This window comes from Narcine bancroftii, chromosome 10, assembly GCF_036971445.1.
Source record: "Narcine bancroftii isolate sNarBan1 chromosome 10, sNarBan1.hap1, whole genome shotgun sequence".
NCBI classification, from domain to species: domain Eukaryota; kingdom Metazoa; phylum Chordata; class Chondrichthyes; order Torpediniformes; family Narcinidae; genus Narcine; species Narcine bancroftii.
Window position 1 is genome coordinate 67021237 of NC_091478.1, and position 19008 is coordinate 67040244.

Genomic DNA, 19008 nt, shown 5'->3' on the forward strand with positions numbered 1-19008 from the left:
CTGCTTATACACAGCAAGATTTTGTAGAACTTTGGTGACATTGAAAATTTGATTTAATTACCATGTTCAAATGAACAAAAGCTTTTTTAAATTCCTTTTCATTTAATGTTCCAAATGATTTTAAGAGGTAAAGCCTCATCTGTGGGAAATTTAGATTTTGAAAATTAATGTTTCTCTGCTAAATTTTGCAATGTTTTTGGAGATCTTGCATGCCAATTCAAATTCTGTTCTGAATGTATTCTGATTAAACTTTTTGTTATTTTGCCAGCACTGTGCAACACCGTGAGATGGTGAATCCCGCCAGTATGAAGCAAGCATTGATAGCCTCTGCACGGAGACTGCCGGGAGTCAATATGTTTGAACAGGGTCATGGCAAACTGGATCTGCTGAAGGCATACCAAATTCTCAATATCTACAAGCCTCAAGCCAGGTGAGTCCTGAAGTGAACAAGCATTATCCAAGCACTTTTGAGAATCTGGAGCTCCATTTTGGATATCTTGACTATGCTTCATACAAGTTCTGTTGGTTGACCTGACTTTTGTCAAGTTTAAATATTGTTTTCTCTCAACCTAATTCCAATGGATCCTTGGAGACAAGAGAGTGTGGATATGGGAATCTGGAGCAACAAAACAAACCTATAGGAACTCAGCCCGTGGGGCACCATCAGTCTTGATGTAGGGTCTCAACCCAAAATGTCCTCAATTCCCTCTCCTCAACCCTTTTCCCTCCCCTAATAGATGCTGCTTTTATGGTTTACAGTTCAACCTGTTGAGTTCTACAGCAATTTGCTCTTTGCTCCATTATATCTATGACTTTGCCTATGCTTTCAGGCTGCGAAATACTGAGGAAAAATGTTCAAAAACAAAGCATTTTAGATGGGAGATTATGTTGAACATTATGTTTCTCATCCCTAATGGCAAACATCACTTGTGACCTTAAGGTTGTGGAGAAAGTCATGGAAGAAGCAGCTAAAGAGGATGTGACCCAGGACATCACACAGTGAACTGGACAGTATCCTTGAGCTGAAACTAGCCTTGATATTGCCAGGTAATGGAGGCACTCAAGTCAAGGCCTCACTGTATATGGACGACGTCGCTGTCTTTTGTTCAGACACACAATCGGTCCACAGATTGAACAGTGTCTGTGGCCATTTTGAGTCCATATCGGGTGCCAGGCTAAACCGGAACAAGAGCAAGACATTGCTCTTTGGTAACTGGTCTGGCTGGTCCATCATTCCCTTCACAGTTCGATCTGACAACCTGATGTTGTTTGGGATCTGGTTTGGAGGGGCCAAGGCATGCAACCAAAATTGGTCAGAGCAGATTGCATAGGTCTACCAGAAATTGGGTCTGTGGGTGCAGAGATCCCTCTCAAAAACAGGAAAGAACCTGTTCTTCAGATGTGTGGTGTTCTTGGGTCAGCTGTATGTGGTGCAGATGTGGCCCATCCCCCGCACTTCTCCCCAGGGTTACCAGAGCGGTTTTGATTCATATAGGGATCCAAGATGGCCAGTGTCTGAAGGGTTGCCATGTAGAAGTTGCCAGGCAATGGAGACAAGGGCGTACCCAATGTGGCCCTCATCCTGATGACCACCGTGTGTGACTGCTTCAGGCTGTACGTGGAATCAAAGTACAAGGGCACCATGTACCACTGTGCTGAGGTTCTACCTGTCCCAGGAGTTGCAAAGGATGGAACTTTTCCACACCACCTATCCTTCCTGGAAAGATTCTTCCAGACCAACACCTTTGACCACAAGACCATCAAAAAGTGGTCAGCACAAAACATCCTGCAGACACCATGAGATGAGAACTCGATGGACTTGGTGGGGTTGTTCCCTGAGCAGACTGCTCAGGTCATATAAGACTTGCAAACAAGTATCAGGACTTGGCCTGGCTGGTGGTAAGAGGAGCTTTCTCTGTCGGATCCTTCCTGTATGACTGGAACAACATCTACCATGCACATTGCTCCCAAGATGACAGCCGTGGAGTGGATATGGTTGCTTACGTCTTTGCTGAATGCAGATCCACTAAGAATGCTTTGAGAAGGGTGCAAGAGTCCTTGTCACGGTTCATCCCCTGCAGCAGCATGACAGAGGACTCTCTGATCTACTGGAAGCACACAAAGTCAAGCAGACCAATCAATTCAGTGAAAGATGCATTTTACTCTGCCTGAAAGCTGTTGGTCTTTCAGAATACAGAGATGTCGGTGATGCACGTTCCAAGCTGCAGGAGTGTATGATGGGGGATACCGTGAGGCTTGGGGCAGTCATCGTGAGGGTACTGTGAGGAAGGACCACAGTCTAGAGTCTTCCCATTACCAGGCATTGAGAGGCACAGTCCAAGGGGAAGTCCCTCAAACAACAGAAGGGGGAGAAGGGGCAACAGTGGTGGTAAAAGTGTAAATAGAATGGAATGTAACAATGCACAGTGACGGGAATGTATGGATATGAAAGTAAGGGTGGGAACAGACTCTCAAAGGTTTTTTCCTTTGTAAGTTGTTTATTGTGATTTTTTTTTAAAAGAAACTAACCTTGTGCAATCTCAGCCACCTTTTATGTTTAAAAAGGTTACAGCCACTGCAGAATTAATCCTTCTGATCTGCTTTGGTTCACTTTTAGTTTTGGTTCTCTTCAGTGGTCTTTCTGACCTTGTTTGTCAAATGTGTTTTTAATATCAATAACTGTTATTCTTAACTGGCCTCTGGAATTTGGGTCTTTTTTCCAGGTTTAAACCAAAGCTGGAATACAGGGATCTAGCAGAACCCTGTTGAGCACTGGTGTGCTATTATTGGTTGAGAGGAAATTGATTGTACGGTATTTTCTGACGTTATTTTGGCTGATGGAGCAACAATTGGTTGGTTTGAATTTGTACACTTTTTGTGGGCAGAAAAACGTTGGGCAGTTTTATTTCACGTTGTCAACAAGATTTAAGTATAGTTGCATATTAGAATAACTTTGATGTATCTCTACCATCAGACTCCTCAAATTCAATCAAAGACTCGTATTTTTGCACCTCTTTTTTTCTCTGAGTGAGTTTGCTTATCTTTCTTTATTTGTTTACATGTGAACGCTGAGTCCAGTTTTTTCCCACTACCAATAAATGGCAATTTTGCTTCGCCAGCAGGAAAAAGAATCTCAGGGTTGTATATGATATCATGTACGTACTCTGACAATCAATCTGTTTATACCTGGACAGATTCATATATAGGATAGGTTTAGAGGGATATGGACCAAATGCAGATTGATGGGATGAGTGTTGGTGGGGCTTTTTAGCCAGCACAGGCAAGTTCGGGAAAGAGCTCTGTTTCCACACTGGATGGCTCCCTAACCCTACATGGGCATTGTATTCTGGAGCACGTCTTCCATGAAATAGCCGGGATGTTGTGATAGCTTGCTTATTTTTGTATGTTTTCTCAACCATGACTACCAGCCACCCCACATCTCCATCGGGCACACAAAACTCAAAACGGTCAACCAGTTTACCTATCTCGGCTGCACCATTTCATCAGATGCAAGGATCGACAATGAGATAGACAACAGACTCGCCAAGGCAAATAGCGCCTTTGGAAGACTACACAAAAGAGTCTGGAAAAACAACCAACTGAAAAACCTCACAAAGATAAGCGTATACAGAGCCGTTGTCATACCCACACTCCTGTTCGGCTCCGAATCATGGGTCCTCTACTGGCATCACCTACGGCTCCTAGAACGCTTCCACCAGCGTTGTCTCCGCTCCATCCTCAACATCCATTGGAGCGCTTACACCCCTAACGTCGAAGTACTCGAGATGGCAGAGGTCGACAGCATCGAGTCCACGCTGCTGAAGATCCAGCTGCGCTGGATGGGTCACGTCTCCAGAATGGAGGACCATCGCCTTCCCAAGATCGTGTTATATGGCGAGCTCTCCACTGGCCACCGTGACAGAGGTGCACCAAAGAAAAGGTACAAGGACTGCCTAAAGAAACCTCTTGGTGCCTGCCACATTGACCACCGCCAGTGGGCTGATAACGCCTCAAACCGTGCATCTTGGCGCCTCACAGTTTGGCGGGCAGCAACCTCCTTTGAAGAAGACCGCAGAGCCCACCTCACTGACAAAAGGCAAAGGAGGAAAAACCCAACACCCAACCCCAACCAACCAATTTTCCCTTGCAACCGCTGCAATCGTGTCTGCCTGTCCCGCATCGGACTTGTCAGCCACAAACGAGCCTGCAGCTGACGTGGACTTTTTACCCCCTCCATAAATCTTCGTCCGCGAAGCCAAGCCAAAGAAAAGAATTATAAAGTAAATCAAATGAACTGATTTGTGTATTAGTGGGAACCTCGGGCCGAGTCAGTGGTGCATCATGCACTCTGAGTAAGTGCTGCAAATGCAACAGCTTTGTCATTGCATTTCTCTCCATGTTTTGTTTTCTTCTGTCTTCACTGGATGCAGCAGTTTTGATCTTTGTAAAGCATGTTGCTTTTGCTCTTTTGCAAAATTTAATTTGTCCTGGCATTTTTTCTGATTCCTCCTTCTGCAGCTTTCTATTTTAAAAGTACCAGCGTTCATTCCTTGGTAATAATAAGAGCGTGATTCTGGGCCATGAGGTTGCAGATTGAGAATAACAATTCCCCAATGGTTGATGATATAATCAACTTCAGTATCAAATTGTTGGATCAGATGTGAATCTGTCCGAAGATTAGTACAGTGACTGCCCCACAAACCTACATAAAATTGAAATCTAAACCGAAAATTCTAGAAGCACAGTTTGTGGAAAGATGTTTCATATTTTACTAAATGGAGCAGTATATATACAGTAAGTCGTCTCCGGTTCATTTGGCCTTGTGCAGTCGTCATTCTGGCCGCCTTTATCATGGGAATAACTGCTGTGATAATTTAAAGAATTGGGTAAATTCTTTATTTCCATCTTTTTTTTACTATCACCACCTTTTGTAAGTCCACGGACTTACAACAGTTGCAGAATTACTAAATTATTTTCTGTGCTGGTCATTGAAGTCTGAATGTGCTGTGAGGTGCTCAATTTTGAGAAGTACTGGTGAGTTGAGGGAGGGCGAAAGGGTGCAAGTAAGAGGCTTGACAATTTTTGACATTGGATTCAAGAATTGTTGCTGAAACTTGAGTTTGCTCTGAATGCAAGAACATGGGCTTTTAGTAAAAGCATTGTACTTCTGAATAGCTAAGCAGTTGTGTCAAACATTCAGATGTGAATTGCTTTTCGTGCAGTCTTTCTTGTGGAGCAGTTGCATCTTAATTTTTCTTCTGTTCTCTATTCTTTTTGCTGCCTTTTTCTATGCATCATCCAGCAGTTAAATGGGACAACAAAATAGAGCAGTGAGTCGCTTCACATCGATCAATAATAGGCTGCTTTATTATCTGAAGCTTCCAAGGGTGTAACGGTTAGCACAGCAGTTAGTGCAACACTGTTGCAGCACCAGCAATAGGAACTAGGGTTCGAATCCAGCGCTGTCTGTAAGGAGTTTGTATACTCTCCCCATATCTCCATGAATTTCTTCGGAGTACTCCTGTTTCCTCCCACCATTACCAGTGGTTGTAGGTCAATTGGGTGTAATTGGGGAGCACGGGCTCATATGCTGGAAGGGCTTGTTACCATGCTGTATGTCTAAATTTAACTTAATCTGGTTGATTTTGTGCGTGGATTCATGCATAGTCCTTTATCAGCGGAAGATATTATTGCTGACTGAGCAGTTAGTGGAAAAATGAAAAACAATCGCAAAACTTATGAAGCAGATACCTGTCCCTTCTGAAACATTTTGTATCTTTGATTCCAAAGACCACAATAAATATCCAGATATTTGCCTTTCAAGTGTTTTTTTTATTAAAAAGGACTACAATTTGTTTGTGGTTACATCCATGCTATTATCCAAATAATATGTACATAACATTCCATAATTGTCAACTTTGTTTTCTTCCAGTTTAAGTCCAAGCTATATTGATCTGACTGAATGTCCTTATATGTGGCCCTACTGCTCTCAGCCAATCTATTGTGGAGGGATGCCAACTGTCATCAATGTAACTATCTTAAATGGCATGGGAGTCACTGGTCGGATTATTGACAAGGTAAAACTTGACAGTGAAACAATGACAATATAAAAATCACTATCATTTTTGTTTCTCTTATTGAACTCATCTGGTATATAGCACTTCTTTAATTCTGTGTATGATGTGTAGCATTTAATAATGAGGATATTGTTCCTACATTTATCTGAGCACAATATAATTCTTTTACCTCAATTTCTTCATTATCCCAAATGCCTTGCAAAGTAAGGCCCGAAATGCAAATAATCTGTGGTGGATTATGGTTTTGTGCGTTGTGACCCCAATGTTGGGACGAGTGGTGAGTTTTATCCCTGTAATCAAGCTGTGGTTTCTAAAAGACCTGTGTGGAGCAACGCTAGACCTAACTAAAATTCAACTACCAACTTGGTGAAACTGCAACAGATGGCTCTCTGCGCTAAATAGATGGAGTTAAGTGATCCCACAACCATCTGATGAAATTGGAGCTCTGTAACTGCCACGTCTAGCTGTGAATGGTCATGGGAAATCTTGGGAAGTGAGAAAGAGGGGTTCAAAGTGTGAATGATGATGATGAGGCTGAAGTACTCGCAGCAATGTTCAGCCAATCTTCAGTCAGTTTGATTTACTTGATCAAGTTTTTATTTCATGTATTTTCCTTTCTTTTCTAGCCCATATGGCAGCCATATTTGCCTCAAAATGGAGACCATATAGAAGTTGCTTTTTCCTATTCTCAAGTCCTCTGGCCCTGGTCTGGATTCGTAGCTATATCCATATCTGTCACAAAGAAAGCTGCATCATGGGAAGGTGTTGCTCAGGGTCATGTGATGGTAACAGTTGCCTCACCCGTTGAAAATGATGTAAGTATTTTTTTTGTGCTAGTATAATTGTATGATTTCAGGAATTCAGTTACGTATATTTGACTATTAAAACTGGTGGCCTGAATTGGTGATAAGTGTTAAATGAGTCACATAACTTGAAAAACAATTCTTCTCAAATTATTCTGCAATGTGAAGGGGAGGACTTGTGACAAGAGTTGATGGCCAGCTCAGATGATGCGAGAAGGGAATATCTTGTGACAACAATTGATGGCCATCTCAGATGGTGCTAGACGGTTGGATGATGAGGGGCTAACAACTTCTGGGCGTCTGGTAAATGAGCAGGTGCAGAAAAGATGTAGAGTAAATATGAATATTTTTAAATAAACAATGAGATCTTGGAATGTATGTTGCAGATGCTTGTTGCCGTTAGTACAGGTAAATTGGGTTATAGCTGTTAAAATGTAGGTCAATAAATTGGGATGAAAAGGATGTTATCTTTAAACTGAGACAGCGCATATAAGAGTAGGTAGGTTATATTAGAACTGTATACAATTGTATGTCTTTAGCTGTATGTCTTGAATACAATTGTGGTTGTCGCATTGCAAGAAAAATGATTACACTAGGGAGGTTATGGAAGAAATGTACAAAGATGCTGGAACTGGAAAAATGTAACTGCAATGAAAAAAAAATCTGGATAAGCTGGATTGTCTTTATTAGGAACCTAGATGGCTAAGAAGGGATTTAATGAGGTCAATAAAATTGAGTGCTTGGTGTAATTTGCTCATATCTTGATGAAGGGCTCAAGCCCAAAATGTTGTGTATGTATCTTTATCTTTCCTATGCAAGCTCAAACTTCACTTCAAGCCAAAGTTCAAGAACAGTGGAGCCCCCAGAAAGAGGTTCAATGTTGGAAACTTGCAGTCAGACAAAGTGAGAGGAAACTTCCAGGCAAACCTCCAAGCAAAGCTCGAGGATGCAAACTACCTCACGGACACTTCTCCTGAAACCCTCTGGGATCAGCTGAAAACGGCCATACTGCAATCCACTGAAGAGGTACTGGGCTTCTCCTCCAGGAAAAACAAGGACTGGTTTGACGAAAACAACCAGGAAATCCAGGAGCTGCTGGCAAAGAAGCGAGCTGCCCACCAGGCTCACCTTACAAAGCCGTCCTGCCAGAGAAAAAAACGAGCCTTCCGTCTCGCATGCTTCAACGCAAACTCCAGGAGATCCAAAATGAGTGGTGGACTAGCCTCGCCAAACGAACCCAGCTCAGCGCCGACATTGGCGACTTCAGGGGTTTTTATGAGGCTCTAAAGGCTGTGTACGGCCCCTCACCCCAAGTCCAAAGCCCTCTGCGCAGCTCAGACGGCGGTCCTCCTCAGCAACAAGATCTCCATCCTCAAACGATGGTCAGAACACTTCCAATCTCTTTTCAGTGCCAACCGCTCAGTCCAAGAATCCGCCCTGCTCCAGCTCCCTCAACAGCCCCTAAGGCTAGAGCTGGATGAGGTCCTCACCCGGGAAGAGACATATAAGGCAATTGAACAACTAAAAAGTGGCAAATCAGCAGGTATGGATGGAATCCCCCCCAGAGGTCTGGAAGGCTGGTGGCAAAACTGCATGCCAAACTGCATGAGTTTTTCATGCACTGCTTGGACCAAGGAAAGCTGCCTCAGGATCTTCGTGATGCCATCATCATCACCCTGTACAAAAACAAAGGCGAGAAATCAGACTGCTCAAACTACAGGGGAATCACGCTGCTCTCCATTGCAGGCAAAATCTTCGCTAGGATTTTCCTTAATAGACTACTACCTAGTGTCACGGAAAATGTCCTCCCAGAATCACAGTGCGGCTTTCGTGCAGAGGAACTACTGACATGGTCTTTGCCCTCAGACAGCTCCAAGAAAAGTGCAGAATACAAAACAAAGGACTCTACATCACCTTTGTTGACCTCACCAAAGCTTTCGACACCATGAGCAAGAAAGGGCTTTGCAAATACTAGAGCACCTCGGATGCCCCCCCCAAGTTCCTCAACATGGTTATCCAACTGCACGAAAACCAACAAGGTCGGGTCAGATACAGCAATGAACTCTCTGAACCCTTCTCCATTGACAACGGCATGAAGCAAGGATGCCTCCTCGCACCAACCCTCTTTACTATCTTCTTCAGCATGATGCTGAAACAAGCCATCAAAGACCTCAACAATGAAGACACTGTTTACATCCGGTACCGCACGGATGGCAGTCTCTTCAATCTGAGGCGCCTGCAAGCTCACACCAAGACACAAGAGAAACTTGTCCGTGAACTACTCTTTGCAGATGATGCCGATTTAGTCACCCATTCAGAGCCAGCTCTTCAGTGCATGACGTCCTGTTTTGCGGAAACTGCCAAAATGTTTGGCCTGGAAGTCAGTCTGAAGAAAACTGAGGTCTTCCATCAGCCAGCTCCCCACCATGACAACCAGCCCCCCCACATCTCCATCGGGCACACAGTCCTCAAAACAGTCAACCAGTTTACCTACCTCAGCTGCACCATTTCATCTGATGCAAGGATCGACAACGAGATAGACAACAAACTCGCCAAGGCAAATAGCGCCTTTGGAAGACTACACAAAAGAGTCTGGAAAAACAATCACCTGAAGAAACACACAAAGATCAGCGTGTACAGAGCCGTTGTCATACCCACGCTCCTGTTCGGCTCTGAATCATGGGTCCTCTACCGGCATCACCTACAGTTCCTAGAACGATTCCATCAGCGCTGTCTCCGCTCCATCCTCAACATTCATTGGAGTGACTTCATCACCAACATCAAAGTACTCGAGATGGCAGAGGCTGACAGCATTGAATCCACGCTGCTGAAGATCCAACTGCGCTGGGTGGGTCACGTCTCCAGAATGGAGGATCATCGCCTTCCCAAGATCGTGTTATATGGCGAGCTCTCCACTGGCCACCGAGACAGAGGTGCACCAAAGAAGAGGTACAAGGGCTGCTTAAAGAAATCTCTTGGTGCCTGCCACATTGACCACCGCCAGTGGGCTGATATCGCCTCCAACCGTGCATCTTGGCGCCTCACAGTTCGTCGGGCAGCAACCTCCTTTGAAGAAGACCGCAGAGCCCACCTCACTGACAAAAGGCAAAGGAGGAAAAACCCAACACCCAACCCCAACCAACCAATTTTCCCTTGCAACCGCTGCAACCGTGCCTGCCTGTCCTGCATCGGACTTGTCAGTCACCAACAAGCCTGCGGCAGATGTGGACATACCCCTCCATAAATCTTCGTCCGTGAAGCCAAGCCAAAGAAGAAAGAAAAGAAGAAAGAAAAGAAGAATAAAGTGCACTGTTTGACCTGCTGAGTTTCTCCAGCTTTGTGTTTTTACTTCATTCACCATGTCTGCAGACTTTCAAGTTTGACTGAATTTATTGAAGGAGTGCCTTTTGGATAATTCATGAGGCTATCATGTCTCCAGTAGAGATGGTTATTAACAGGTGGTTTATAATTTGAATGGGATATTGCTACTCCTGTTTGCATGAATTCAAAATCTTTTGGTTGTAGGGTAATTGAAGCCAAATTGGATTTGGTATTTAATTTGGTTCTCTGAATAGCTTTGGGCAATCTGTGTTAAGGGTCCATGTAATGCTAATCAGTCTCTTATTTCTTCACATTTTTTTCCCATTAGTCTAATCATGGCAATGAAATGACATCAACTGTAAAGTTGCCAGTTAAGGTAAAAATCATTCCAACGCCACCTCGTAGTAAGCGAGTCTTGTGGGATCAATACCATAATCTGCGTTACCCACCTGGTTACTTCCCGAGGGATAACCTGCGTATGAAAAATGACCCACTGGATTGGTGAGTTTCTCATGGTACATCTTGAAGTTTATTTGTCACATTATACCTAATAGCGAGAGAAGGGTTAATCTGCAAGCAAGCTCGCAGGTTGTCTATAACATTCATACAGCTTTGTAAAGAGCACATTTTAGAGAATAGGATTGCAACGAAAAGGAAGATCAATGAGAATCAAGCAAGGGAAACATGATCGGACTGTTGTGGGTTTAGTTCAGGAGTCTGATGGCTGTGGAGAAGAAACTGTCTTTGTCTATTGGTGCATGTCTTTACAATCTTAAGCCTCCATGATGGGAAGAGGGAGAGGAGTGTGTGTCTGGTGTGTCATGGCTGCCTTTCTTTGGCAGCAGGAGATATCAATTGGGTCCATGGAGGGAAGGAATCATTTATGTTCTGAGCTGCATTCATTGTCTTTTGTAGCTTCTGATCTTGAGCGGAGCAAACTCCCATACCACACTGTGATGCATCCAGCAAGTATGCTTGCGATGCTGTAGCTGTAGACATTGATGGACAAGGAGAGTATGCTGAACTTAGTGTTCTGAGAAAGTAAGGGTGTTGGTTAGTTTTCTTCCTAGTTGTATCAATGACCTTGACCCAGTTAGGTCATTGGAGATGTTTATTCCCAAGATTTACTTTTATGTTATTGATTTTTTTTTTAAATTCTCTCTGTATTGCAGTCAGTTTGTTTACATTTGTTTTAGTTCTTTATTTGTTTACTTTTTTTTTGCACTGCCAGTAAGTGATAATTCTGCCTTGACTGCAGAGAAAAAGAATCTCAGGATTGTATGTGATGTTATGTATGAACTCTAACAATAAATTTGAAATCTGATTCTGAAATCTGTTGATGTAGCTATGGACTGTGCCTCTTCTCCTGAAGTCAATGATCACCTCCTTCATTTTATGAAGCACCATGCTTCTGGACATTGTCTCTTTCCTGTGTTCCATCTCGTCATTATTTGATACCCTGCTCCTTAATGTGGTTCAATGGAGAATGTGAAGATGGAGTTGGGACTATATTTAGCTGTGGATTGAGAGGGGACTGAGTACATCCTTGAGGAGCACCAGTGTTGAGTGTGATCGTGGAGGTGATGTTACTCATCTTCACTGCAGTCTGTTAGACAGGAGGTGAAGGGACCAGTTACAGAGGGGGACACTGAGGCCAGCATCCTGGAGTTTGGGAATTGGCGGATGCGGTATTGAAGGCAGAGCTGCAGCCTATGAATAGTAGTTTAACGTAGGTAGCAGAGAGCTTAGGGGATGGCGTCTGCTATGTATCTGTTTGACAAGTAAGCAAATTCAGGTAGGAAAAGGCTGGCTGATAGGCTAAGTTGATGTGAACCATGACCAGCCTCTCAAAACACTTCATGATGGTGGATATCAAAGCCACTGGTTGGTAGTCATTTAGACCTGCTACTGTTCTTTCCTTTAGTGCTTGTATGATGGCAGATCTTGAAGTAACAACTATAGGGAAAGATTAAACAAGAAAAGTTTACAGATGCTGGAGTCGTGTGTAATACAGAAAAGTGCTGGAGAAACTCGTAGATTAAAGGTGTCGGTGAATACATCCGCCAGTCGATCCTCGTAGGCCCTCGGGGTGTACCAAGGCTCTGAGCTGTGAGCCAATCACTTTCCATGAGCTCACCACAGATGTTTTCCACAGCTCCATAAGAAGTACTCTAAACCAGAGTGGGTGAAATATCTTTTATACTAAAAGGAAGGATATTTTTCATTCAAGCCTGATTATTTGATGCAAAACAAATTGTGAACTGGGTAATCTGTGATAAATAAATAACTAGTCTTGCCATGTGTCAACATTCGAGTCAGGATAGTTATTGAATCCAATTTATTTGATGAGTTATAGCTGCAGTGGCACTCAGGAAGTTTGGTGCCATTTTGGACACGGCTGCCTGCTTGAATCTTACTGCTTTCATCACCCCAAATGTTCATTCCTTTCACCACTTTTTATAATGTGACTGCACTGTGTGCAATTTACAAGTTACAATTGGTTAGATTACTTCAAAATTGCCTCTTACCTCCTGTAAAAAAAAACACTGCTTGCAGATTTCCCCTCCAAATTACACACACCATAGTGAGGGTGAAGTTGCCTATCCTTCACTGCTGTTGGATCCTAAGTCGATCCTCATCCAATGGCAACAGAGGGACTGCAGCAGTAGCTGATGGTGTAGCTCACTATTTCAACGGCAGGAAAGATGGGCAATCAATGCTGGCCTTGTCGATGATGCCACATCTTGTAGAAATTCATAAATAGGAAATATATTACCCTAAATCATGTCGGAAGGTACAGAATTAGTTTTGAAATTTAAAATCTTTTTTTTTAACCCTACACAGCCATCTTCATGCTGTACTCGGTGAATTAAAATTTCCCCAGAACATGTAAATTGATTACCATATATATCAGGGTATAAGTTGAAAAACTCTCAAAAAAAAAATGAGGGTCGACTTGTTCACCAGATGCACTTTTGAGACCTAAATTTAGCTCAAAATCCTATTTGCGCTGATCCGATATACAAGTTGACTCTTGGAAAAACCAAAAAAACCCAACTGCAACAGATTTTCATTGATACTTTTATTGAAAACAGCAACACATTTAGACCCTTTAAAATCCCTCTCGCTATTATTTGTCTGAAGCAAAGATGGCGGCGAGCACATCCATGCTCTCACTGTTTAAACAGTTAATTTATGGGTCCTGGTCTATAGCTGATGAGGTGGTTTCAGCTTTGACATCAATATGCCATAGCAGATGGTCTTCTGTGCCATCAGTTCCACAAAAGATGCTGCACTTTTTAAATGATTTTATCACAGCTTCTACTTTAACTTTGTCCCATGCTTTGAGCACAAAGTTACACAGCAGATCAAGCGATGCAGCATGCGTTGCCCCACCTTTTGTAAACTACTCAACATCCATGTATTCCATTCCTCACACACATGGTCTTTGAATGGCTTGTTCATTCAGACATCGAAAGGTTACAATATAGATGTCAAACCACCTGGGATAACCACCATATAAGTATTATGTAGTTCTAATCTACTTTTAGTGTTCTCAGTTAATTGCTACAAAACATATTCCAGACCAGAAAACACTTTTTTACATAAACCGCTTGTTCCACACATTGCTTTCCATAGTTTTACACCATTTTCATCCATCCATTTTTTTTCATGGAAGTGTACAAAAATACCTGAGGGAATTTAATTTTCAGTCTAATTTTGCACTTGAAGATTCCAATGAGTCTTAACTTTGTCCTGTTCGCCATGCATGAGAACACCACGGTAAACCTGGTCCTTTTGTTGCCTGCACTTGTGGTTTGCATGGTTTTGACACCTTTCCATTCTACTGTTCAATTGCCTATCATGTCAAAATTCATGAGGGTTTCATCCATGTTTCTGATATTTGCCAATGCAAATATGTACAATAAACTGGTGAAAGCTTAGAACTTTATGATCAAGATCTTCTGGTAGTTTCTGTGCAATAGTTGTTTTTTGGTGTAATACCAGATTTTTCCTGTTCGTGAAATGATTGAACCAGCTGACTGTAGCCTCAAAATCATCACTGAGGGCTGGGTGTGACCTGGCTCACAGTAGTGAAAATGTTCTTATTTTATTTTGGGTGACTATGTAGCAATCTTACCTCTCTCTGTTCACGTACCCATTCGGCAACGCAATTTTCCAACTCTGGCCAACGAGTGATTCCTTTTCTTAAAGAACATTGCCTTTTTAGTATGTTTCTTAAAGTCTCTACTTTCTTCCTCCAATCTCTAACCAACTTCTCATGAACATCAAATTTTCTTGCAACAGCGCAGTTGTTGGTTTTCTTGGCCATTTCTATCGCTTTCAACTTAAAGGTTGCTTCATATTTTCGTTGTGTGCTGCGTTGTGTCGATGGACTCTCCATGATAGCAATCACCTCTGGCCAATGCGCAGCAGATCAATCAGTGGGATCTAAGGAGGATCGACATGTATGCCAGTCAACAGCCCATCTCAGACATTGAAAACTTTGGGGGTCGACTTATACACTGGTCAACGGGGTACCTCAGGCAACCAGAAAATTGGGGTTGACATAAGCTGGATATACCATAAAACCCTTAAAATGAGGCTGAAAAAGAGCAGGGGGGGTCTAATTATATATGCGAGTCGACTTGTAATGCTGAAATATACGGTGATTATTTGAGAGTTGAAGAGATCTTGTAATGAGCATTTTTTATTTTCTTTTAGGAACGGTGACCACATACACACCAACTTTAGAGACATGTATCAACATTTACGCAGCATGGGCTATTTTGTAGAGGTACTCGGGGCACCCATCACTTGTTTTGATGCCAGTCAGTATGGTATGTTTTGCATTTTAAAATATCTAATAAGAAAACAGTTTGAGGAGAATGTGCAGGAGATTTGGGTTCAAACATTTTTAACACTTTTCAAATTAGTATTATTAGAAATAATGAGGACTCAATTTTTAAATCAATTTAATTTGCTTGGGCCTTTGGCTATTCTCACCTGAATATTCCTGTTGATCCATCAGCTTTTATATTTTCACAAGAATGATTAAAATGCTAACTTTAGATATGTGATTAGCGATCAATTTATTATTTGTTGGAAAAATATTAAAAGCTGGTTAGTCAGTATATCTGGTGTGTATCCCTGCAGATTTTTGAACATGCTTTAGATAAAGGAGCTGTGAATGGACTGAGTCCTATCAAAAATAAGAGCTTGTTTCTTTCATTAATAGCTGAATCAGAATTTATTGCATGAACATGACAAAATGCATTGTTTTTCAGCAGTAATCACAGTTCAAACCTATGTATGTATGTGTGTGTGTGTACCTTACAAAATAAATTTAAAATTAAACTTTAAGTGCAAGGGAAAGAAGAGACAGTGGAACATGTGCCAACTCTTGTTTCATTGAGGTGAAGTTCTGGTTAGTAAAGAAACTTTGGAAGATGTTCTTCTCAGCGACTGTCAGCTCTATTCAATTTGGTTCAACTAATGACAGATTTGCCACATATCAGTAAAAGTGTGTTACAAAATATAGATGACGTTGACTTTTGTACAGTCCTATTAAGTCATATTCAGATGTTGCGCACTGCAGAACATTGCATTAATTTTGCTGTGTTGCATTTGCAGCTATGTTTGGTTTTACAAAGTGTTGTGTCCCTAATGACTATTCATGCATTGCTTTCCAAGGTTGTTACTCAAACTGCGTGTAATGCGCAGCAGTTGACAATTAACCTGTGTGTGTGTGTGTGTGTGTGTGTGTGTGTGTGTGTGTGTGTGAGATATACCCAAACCATTACAGTCCAGGCCAAAATCTAGAAAGTTATTTGTCTTTTAAATTCAGTGTTGAAGCGTAGGCCTTTGAAATTTGATGCCCAGAATTAAAGATGAACTGATGGGAAGACTGGAGTTGTGGCTGCTACAGACACTCAAATACTCCTTGCATCGCCCTTGCCCATCCACACGAGCTCTGTGGTCATAACACTCCTGTGCAGGTAGGACTCAACCCAGGCAGCCTCCACGAAGTTTCCAAGACCCTGGTACCAGTCTCTCCAGGTGTTCTTCACTTTTAGTCACATTCAAAAAATGAAACACTTTGCTTCCCAAAAGATCCTCCTGGCATAGGTCAATCCACCGAAAAGGCAGTCATTCACAGAGCCTGCTTTGCCCTGAATTCCACAAAATGGCCGGTCACAAGAGCTGGTTCAAAAAGCTGCTTTCTCTTCAGCGATCAGAATGGTTCTCCCCTTTGCAAATGTGTCTAATCTGGATCAGACTGTGACAAGCCTTCCCTCGGTTCTTCCAATGAAATGAATCATCACTGGGCTGTGACTTGTGATGGTGCTTGAGAGAAATGTTAACTGTGACCATTCACTTCCTCCTGTCTATTCTATCTCTTACAGTGACAATCCCATTTTACTAAAACGGGACCTCGTAATAAGGCTCGTAGTTAATGATTGCCTGGTTTTGCCATTGGTTTGTTCCCAGATGCACTCCCAAGAATTGAGTTAGGATGAAAGACTGCAACAGTTGTGTTTTAGGACATTTTTCTCAGTTATTGCCATGTTTGTATATGCTATAATCTGTGAATTAATGTTTTGCTGTTCCTTTTGTAGGTACCCTGCTGATGGTAGACAGTGAAGAGGAATATTTTCCTGAGGAAATTACTAAACTAAGGCGAGATGTAGATAATGGGCTTTCTGTCATCATTTTTAGTGATTGGTACAACACATCTGTAATGAGAAAAGTGAAATTCTATGATGAAAATACAAGGTAAAAAAGATAATGTCTTTGACTTTGTAAATATTGAAGGTATAGATATAAGGATGAAGCGATTCACTCCCTGACAAAATATTGTATGAAACAAGTATGAACACTGCTAGCAGTAAAACATGAAAGCCTGCAGACACTGTGATGAAGTAAAAACACAATGTTGGAAAAACTCAGCAGGTCAAACAGTGTCCTTTTTGTAGTAAAGATACAGAACCAACATTTCGGATGAGCCCTACATCAAGGTATGAAAAGATGTAGGCAGGTGTCTGAACATAATGGTAGTGGGGGGGTGGGGGTGGGAGCACAGGGCAGGAGGTAATAGGTGGATAAGGGAGGGAGGGCACACCAGCAAGCGAGGGGAGATGGCTCTGTGAATGGAGAGGGAAGGGGGTGGAGAACTGGAGAAAGGAAGACAGAGGGAAAGGAGGGAGAACAGAACAGAGAATAGCCCAGCAGAACCAGAAAAGTCTATGTTAATGCCATCCAGTTGGAGAGTGCACAGATGGAAACTCGCGTGGTATTCCTTCACTTTTCGGGTTGTCTTGGTGGGATAGTACATAAGGCCATGGACACACATGTGAGTGTGGGAGTGGGACACTAAATTGAATTGGTTGGCCACTGATGTAGACAGAGTGAAGGTGCTCAGTGAAGCAATCTCCCAGTCTGTGCCCAGTCTCTCCAATGTAGAGAAGGCCACAAGGGAGCATTAGATGCAGCAGATAACTCCCATGGATACACAAGTGAAGTGTTGCTTCACTTGAAAGGCCTGTTTGGGGCCTTGGACTGTGATGAGGGGGGAGGTGTGGGGATGTGTGGCACTTCCTGTGGCTACAGCGGAAGGTCCTGGGGGAGGTGGGGGGCCATTGGTGGGAAGGGATGTAGACAAGGGAGTCATGGAGGGAGTAGTCTCTGTGAAAGGAAGAGAGGGGAAGATGTGTCTGGTGGTAATGTGTTGTAAGTGGTGGAAATTATGGAGGACAATGTGTTGAATGTGGAAGCTGGTGGGGAGATAGGTAAGGACCAGGGGAATCCTTTGCTTGTTCCATCTGGGGGCAGAGGAGGCCAGGGCAGATTAGCTGGAAATGGAGGAGATGTGGGTATGGGCTGAGTTGGAGGAAGGGAAGCCACATTTCAGATGATCTGGACTGGAAGACCTCATCTTGGGAACAGATATGGCGGAGACCGAGAAATTGCGAGAAGGGAATAGAATACTTGCAGGGAACTGGGTGTGAAAAAGTATAGTTGAGGTAATTGTGGGAGTGGATGGATTTGTAAAATATGTCAGTGGATGGAAAGCTTGTCTCCCGAGTTGGAAACCGAGAGTCAAGAAAGGGGAGAGTGTTGGTAGAGATGGAGCAGGAGAATTTGTGATCGGTCTGGACTGGAAGTTGGCAGCGAAGTGAATTAAGTTGATGAGCTCATCACGGTACATGAGGCAGCCCCATCTGTAGTCATCAATATAGCGAAGGAAGAGTTGAAAGATCTTGCCTGTGTAGGCTTGCAGAATGGATTGTTCCACAAAGCCCACAGGCAGGCACAGTCGGGACCCATGCAGGTACCCATGGTTACATCTTTGATTTGGAGAAAGTGGGATGAGTCAAAGGAGGTTATTAAGAGCAAGAACAAGTTCTGCCAGATGGTGGAGGTGACTGGTTAGAACACTGCTTTTGTTCCAACCCTTTTTCTTTTTTGCATCTTCCAAATTAGCAAAAGATTTTTTTGTTCAAGTTATTGTGTATTAAGCAATCCCATTGCAAGATATTTTTGCTTCTGTTTTGGATGCTATTATTAATTTGTCTGGATGGTCTTAATTCAGATACTTTTCCATAATCATGGTAAAATTACTATTGTTTACAGTTCAAATTACTTCTAAGTAACATACCCTTCCGATCCACAAGCCTGCACCACAAAATACACCCACGTGACCAATTAACCTACTAACCCTGTGCGTCTTTGAAATGTGGAAGGAAACCACAACACCCAAAAGAAACTCGTGTAGAGACCGTGCAAACTCCTCATTGACAGCTCCA

The 19008-nt window shown here is 42.7% G+C and overlaps 1 protein-coding gene across 3 annotated transcripts in view; it reads left to right on the forward strand.

The window, feature by feature from the left end:
• Positions 1-19008, forward strand: part of mbtps1 (membrane-bound transcription factor peptidase, site 1) — a 115414-nt gene that overhangs the window by 81148 nt on the left and 15258 nt on the right. For all 3 annotated transcript variants that reach the window (XR_011345693.1, XM_069901209.1, XM_069901210.1), the window contains exons 11-16: positions 269-430; positions 5933-6077; positions 6704-6892; positions 10530-10702; positions 14927-15042; positions 16822-16978. Coding sequence is in view for 2 of the 3 variants with exons in the window: in XM_069901209.1 (XP_069757310.1) it covers positions 269-430; positions 5933-6077; positions 6704-6892; positions 10530-10702; positions 14927-15042; positions 16822-16978 (942 nt within the window). In the remaining variant the exon portion in view is untranslated. The remainder of the gene's footprint in view (positions 1-268; positions 431-5932; positions 6078-6703; positions 6893-10529; positions 10703-14926; positions 15043-16821; positions 16979-19008) is intronic.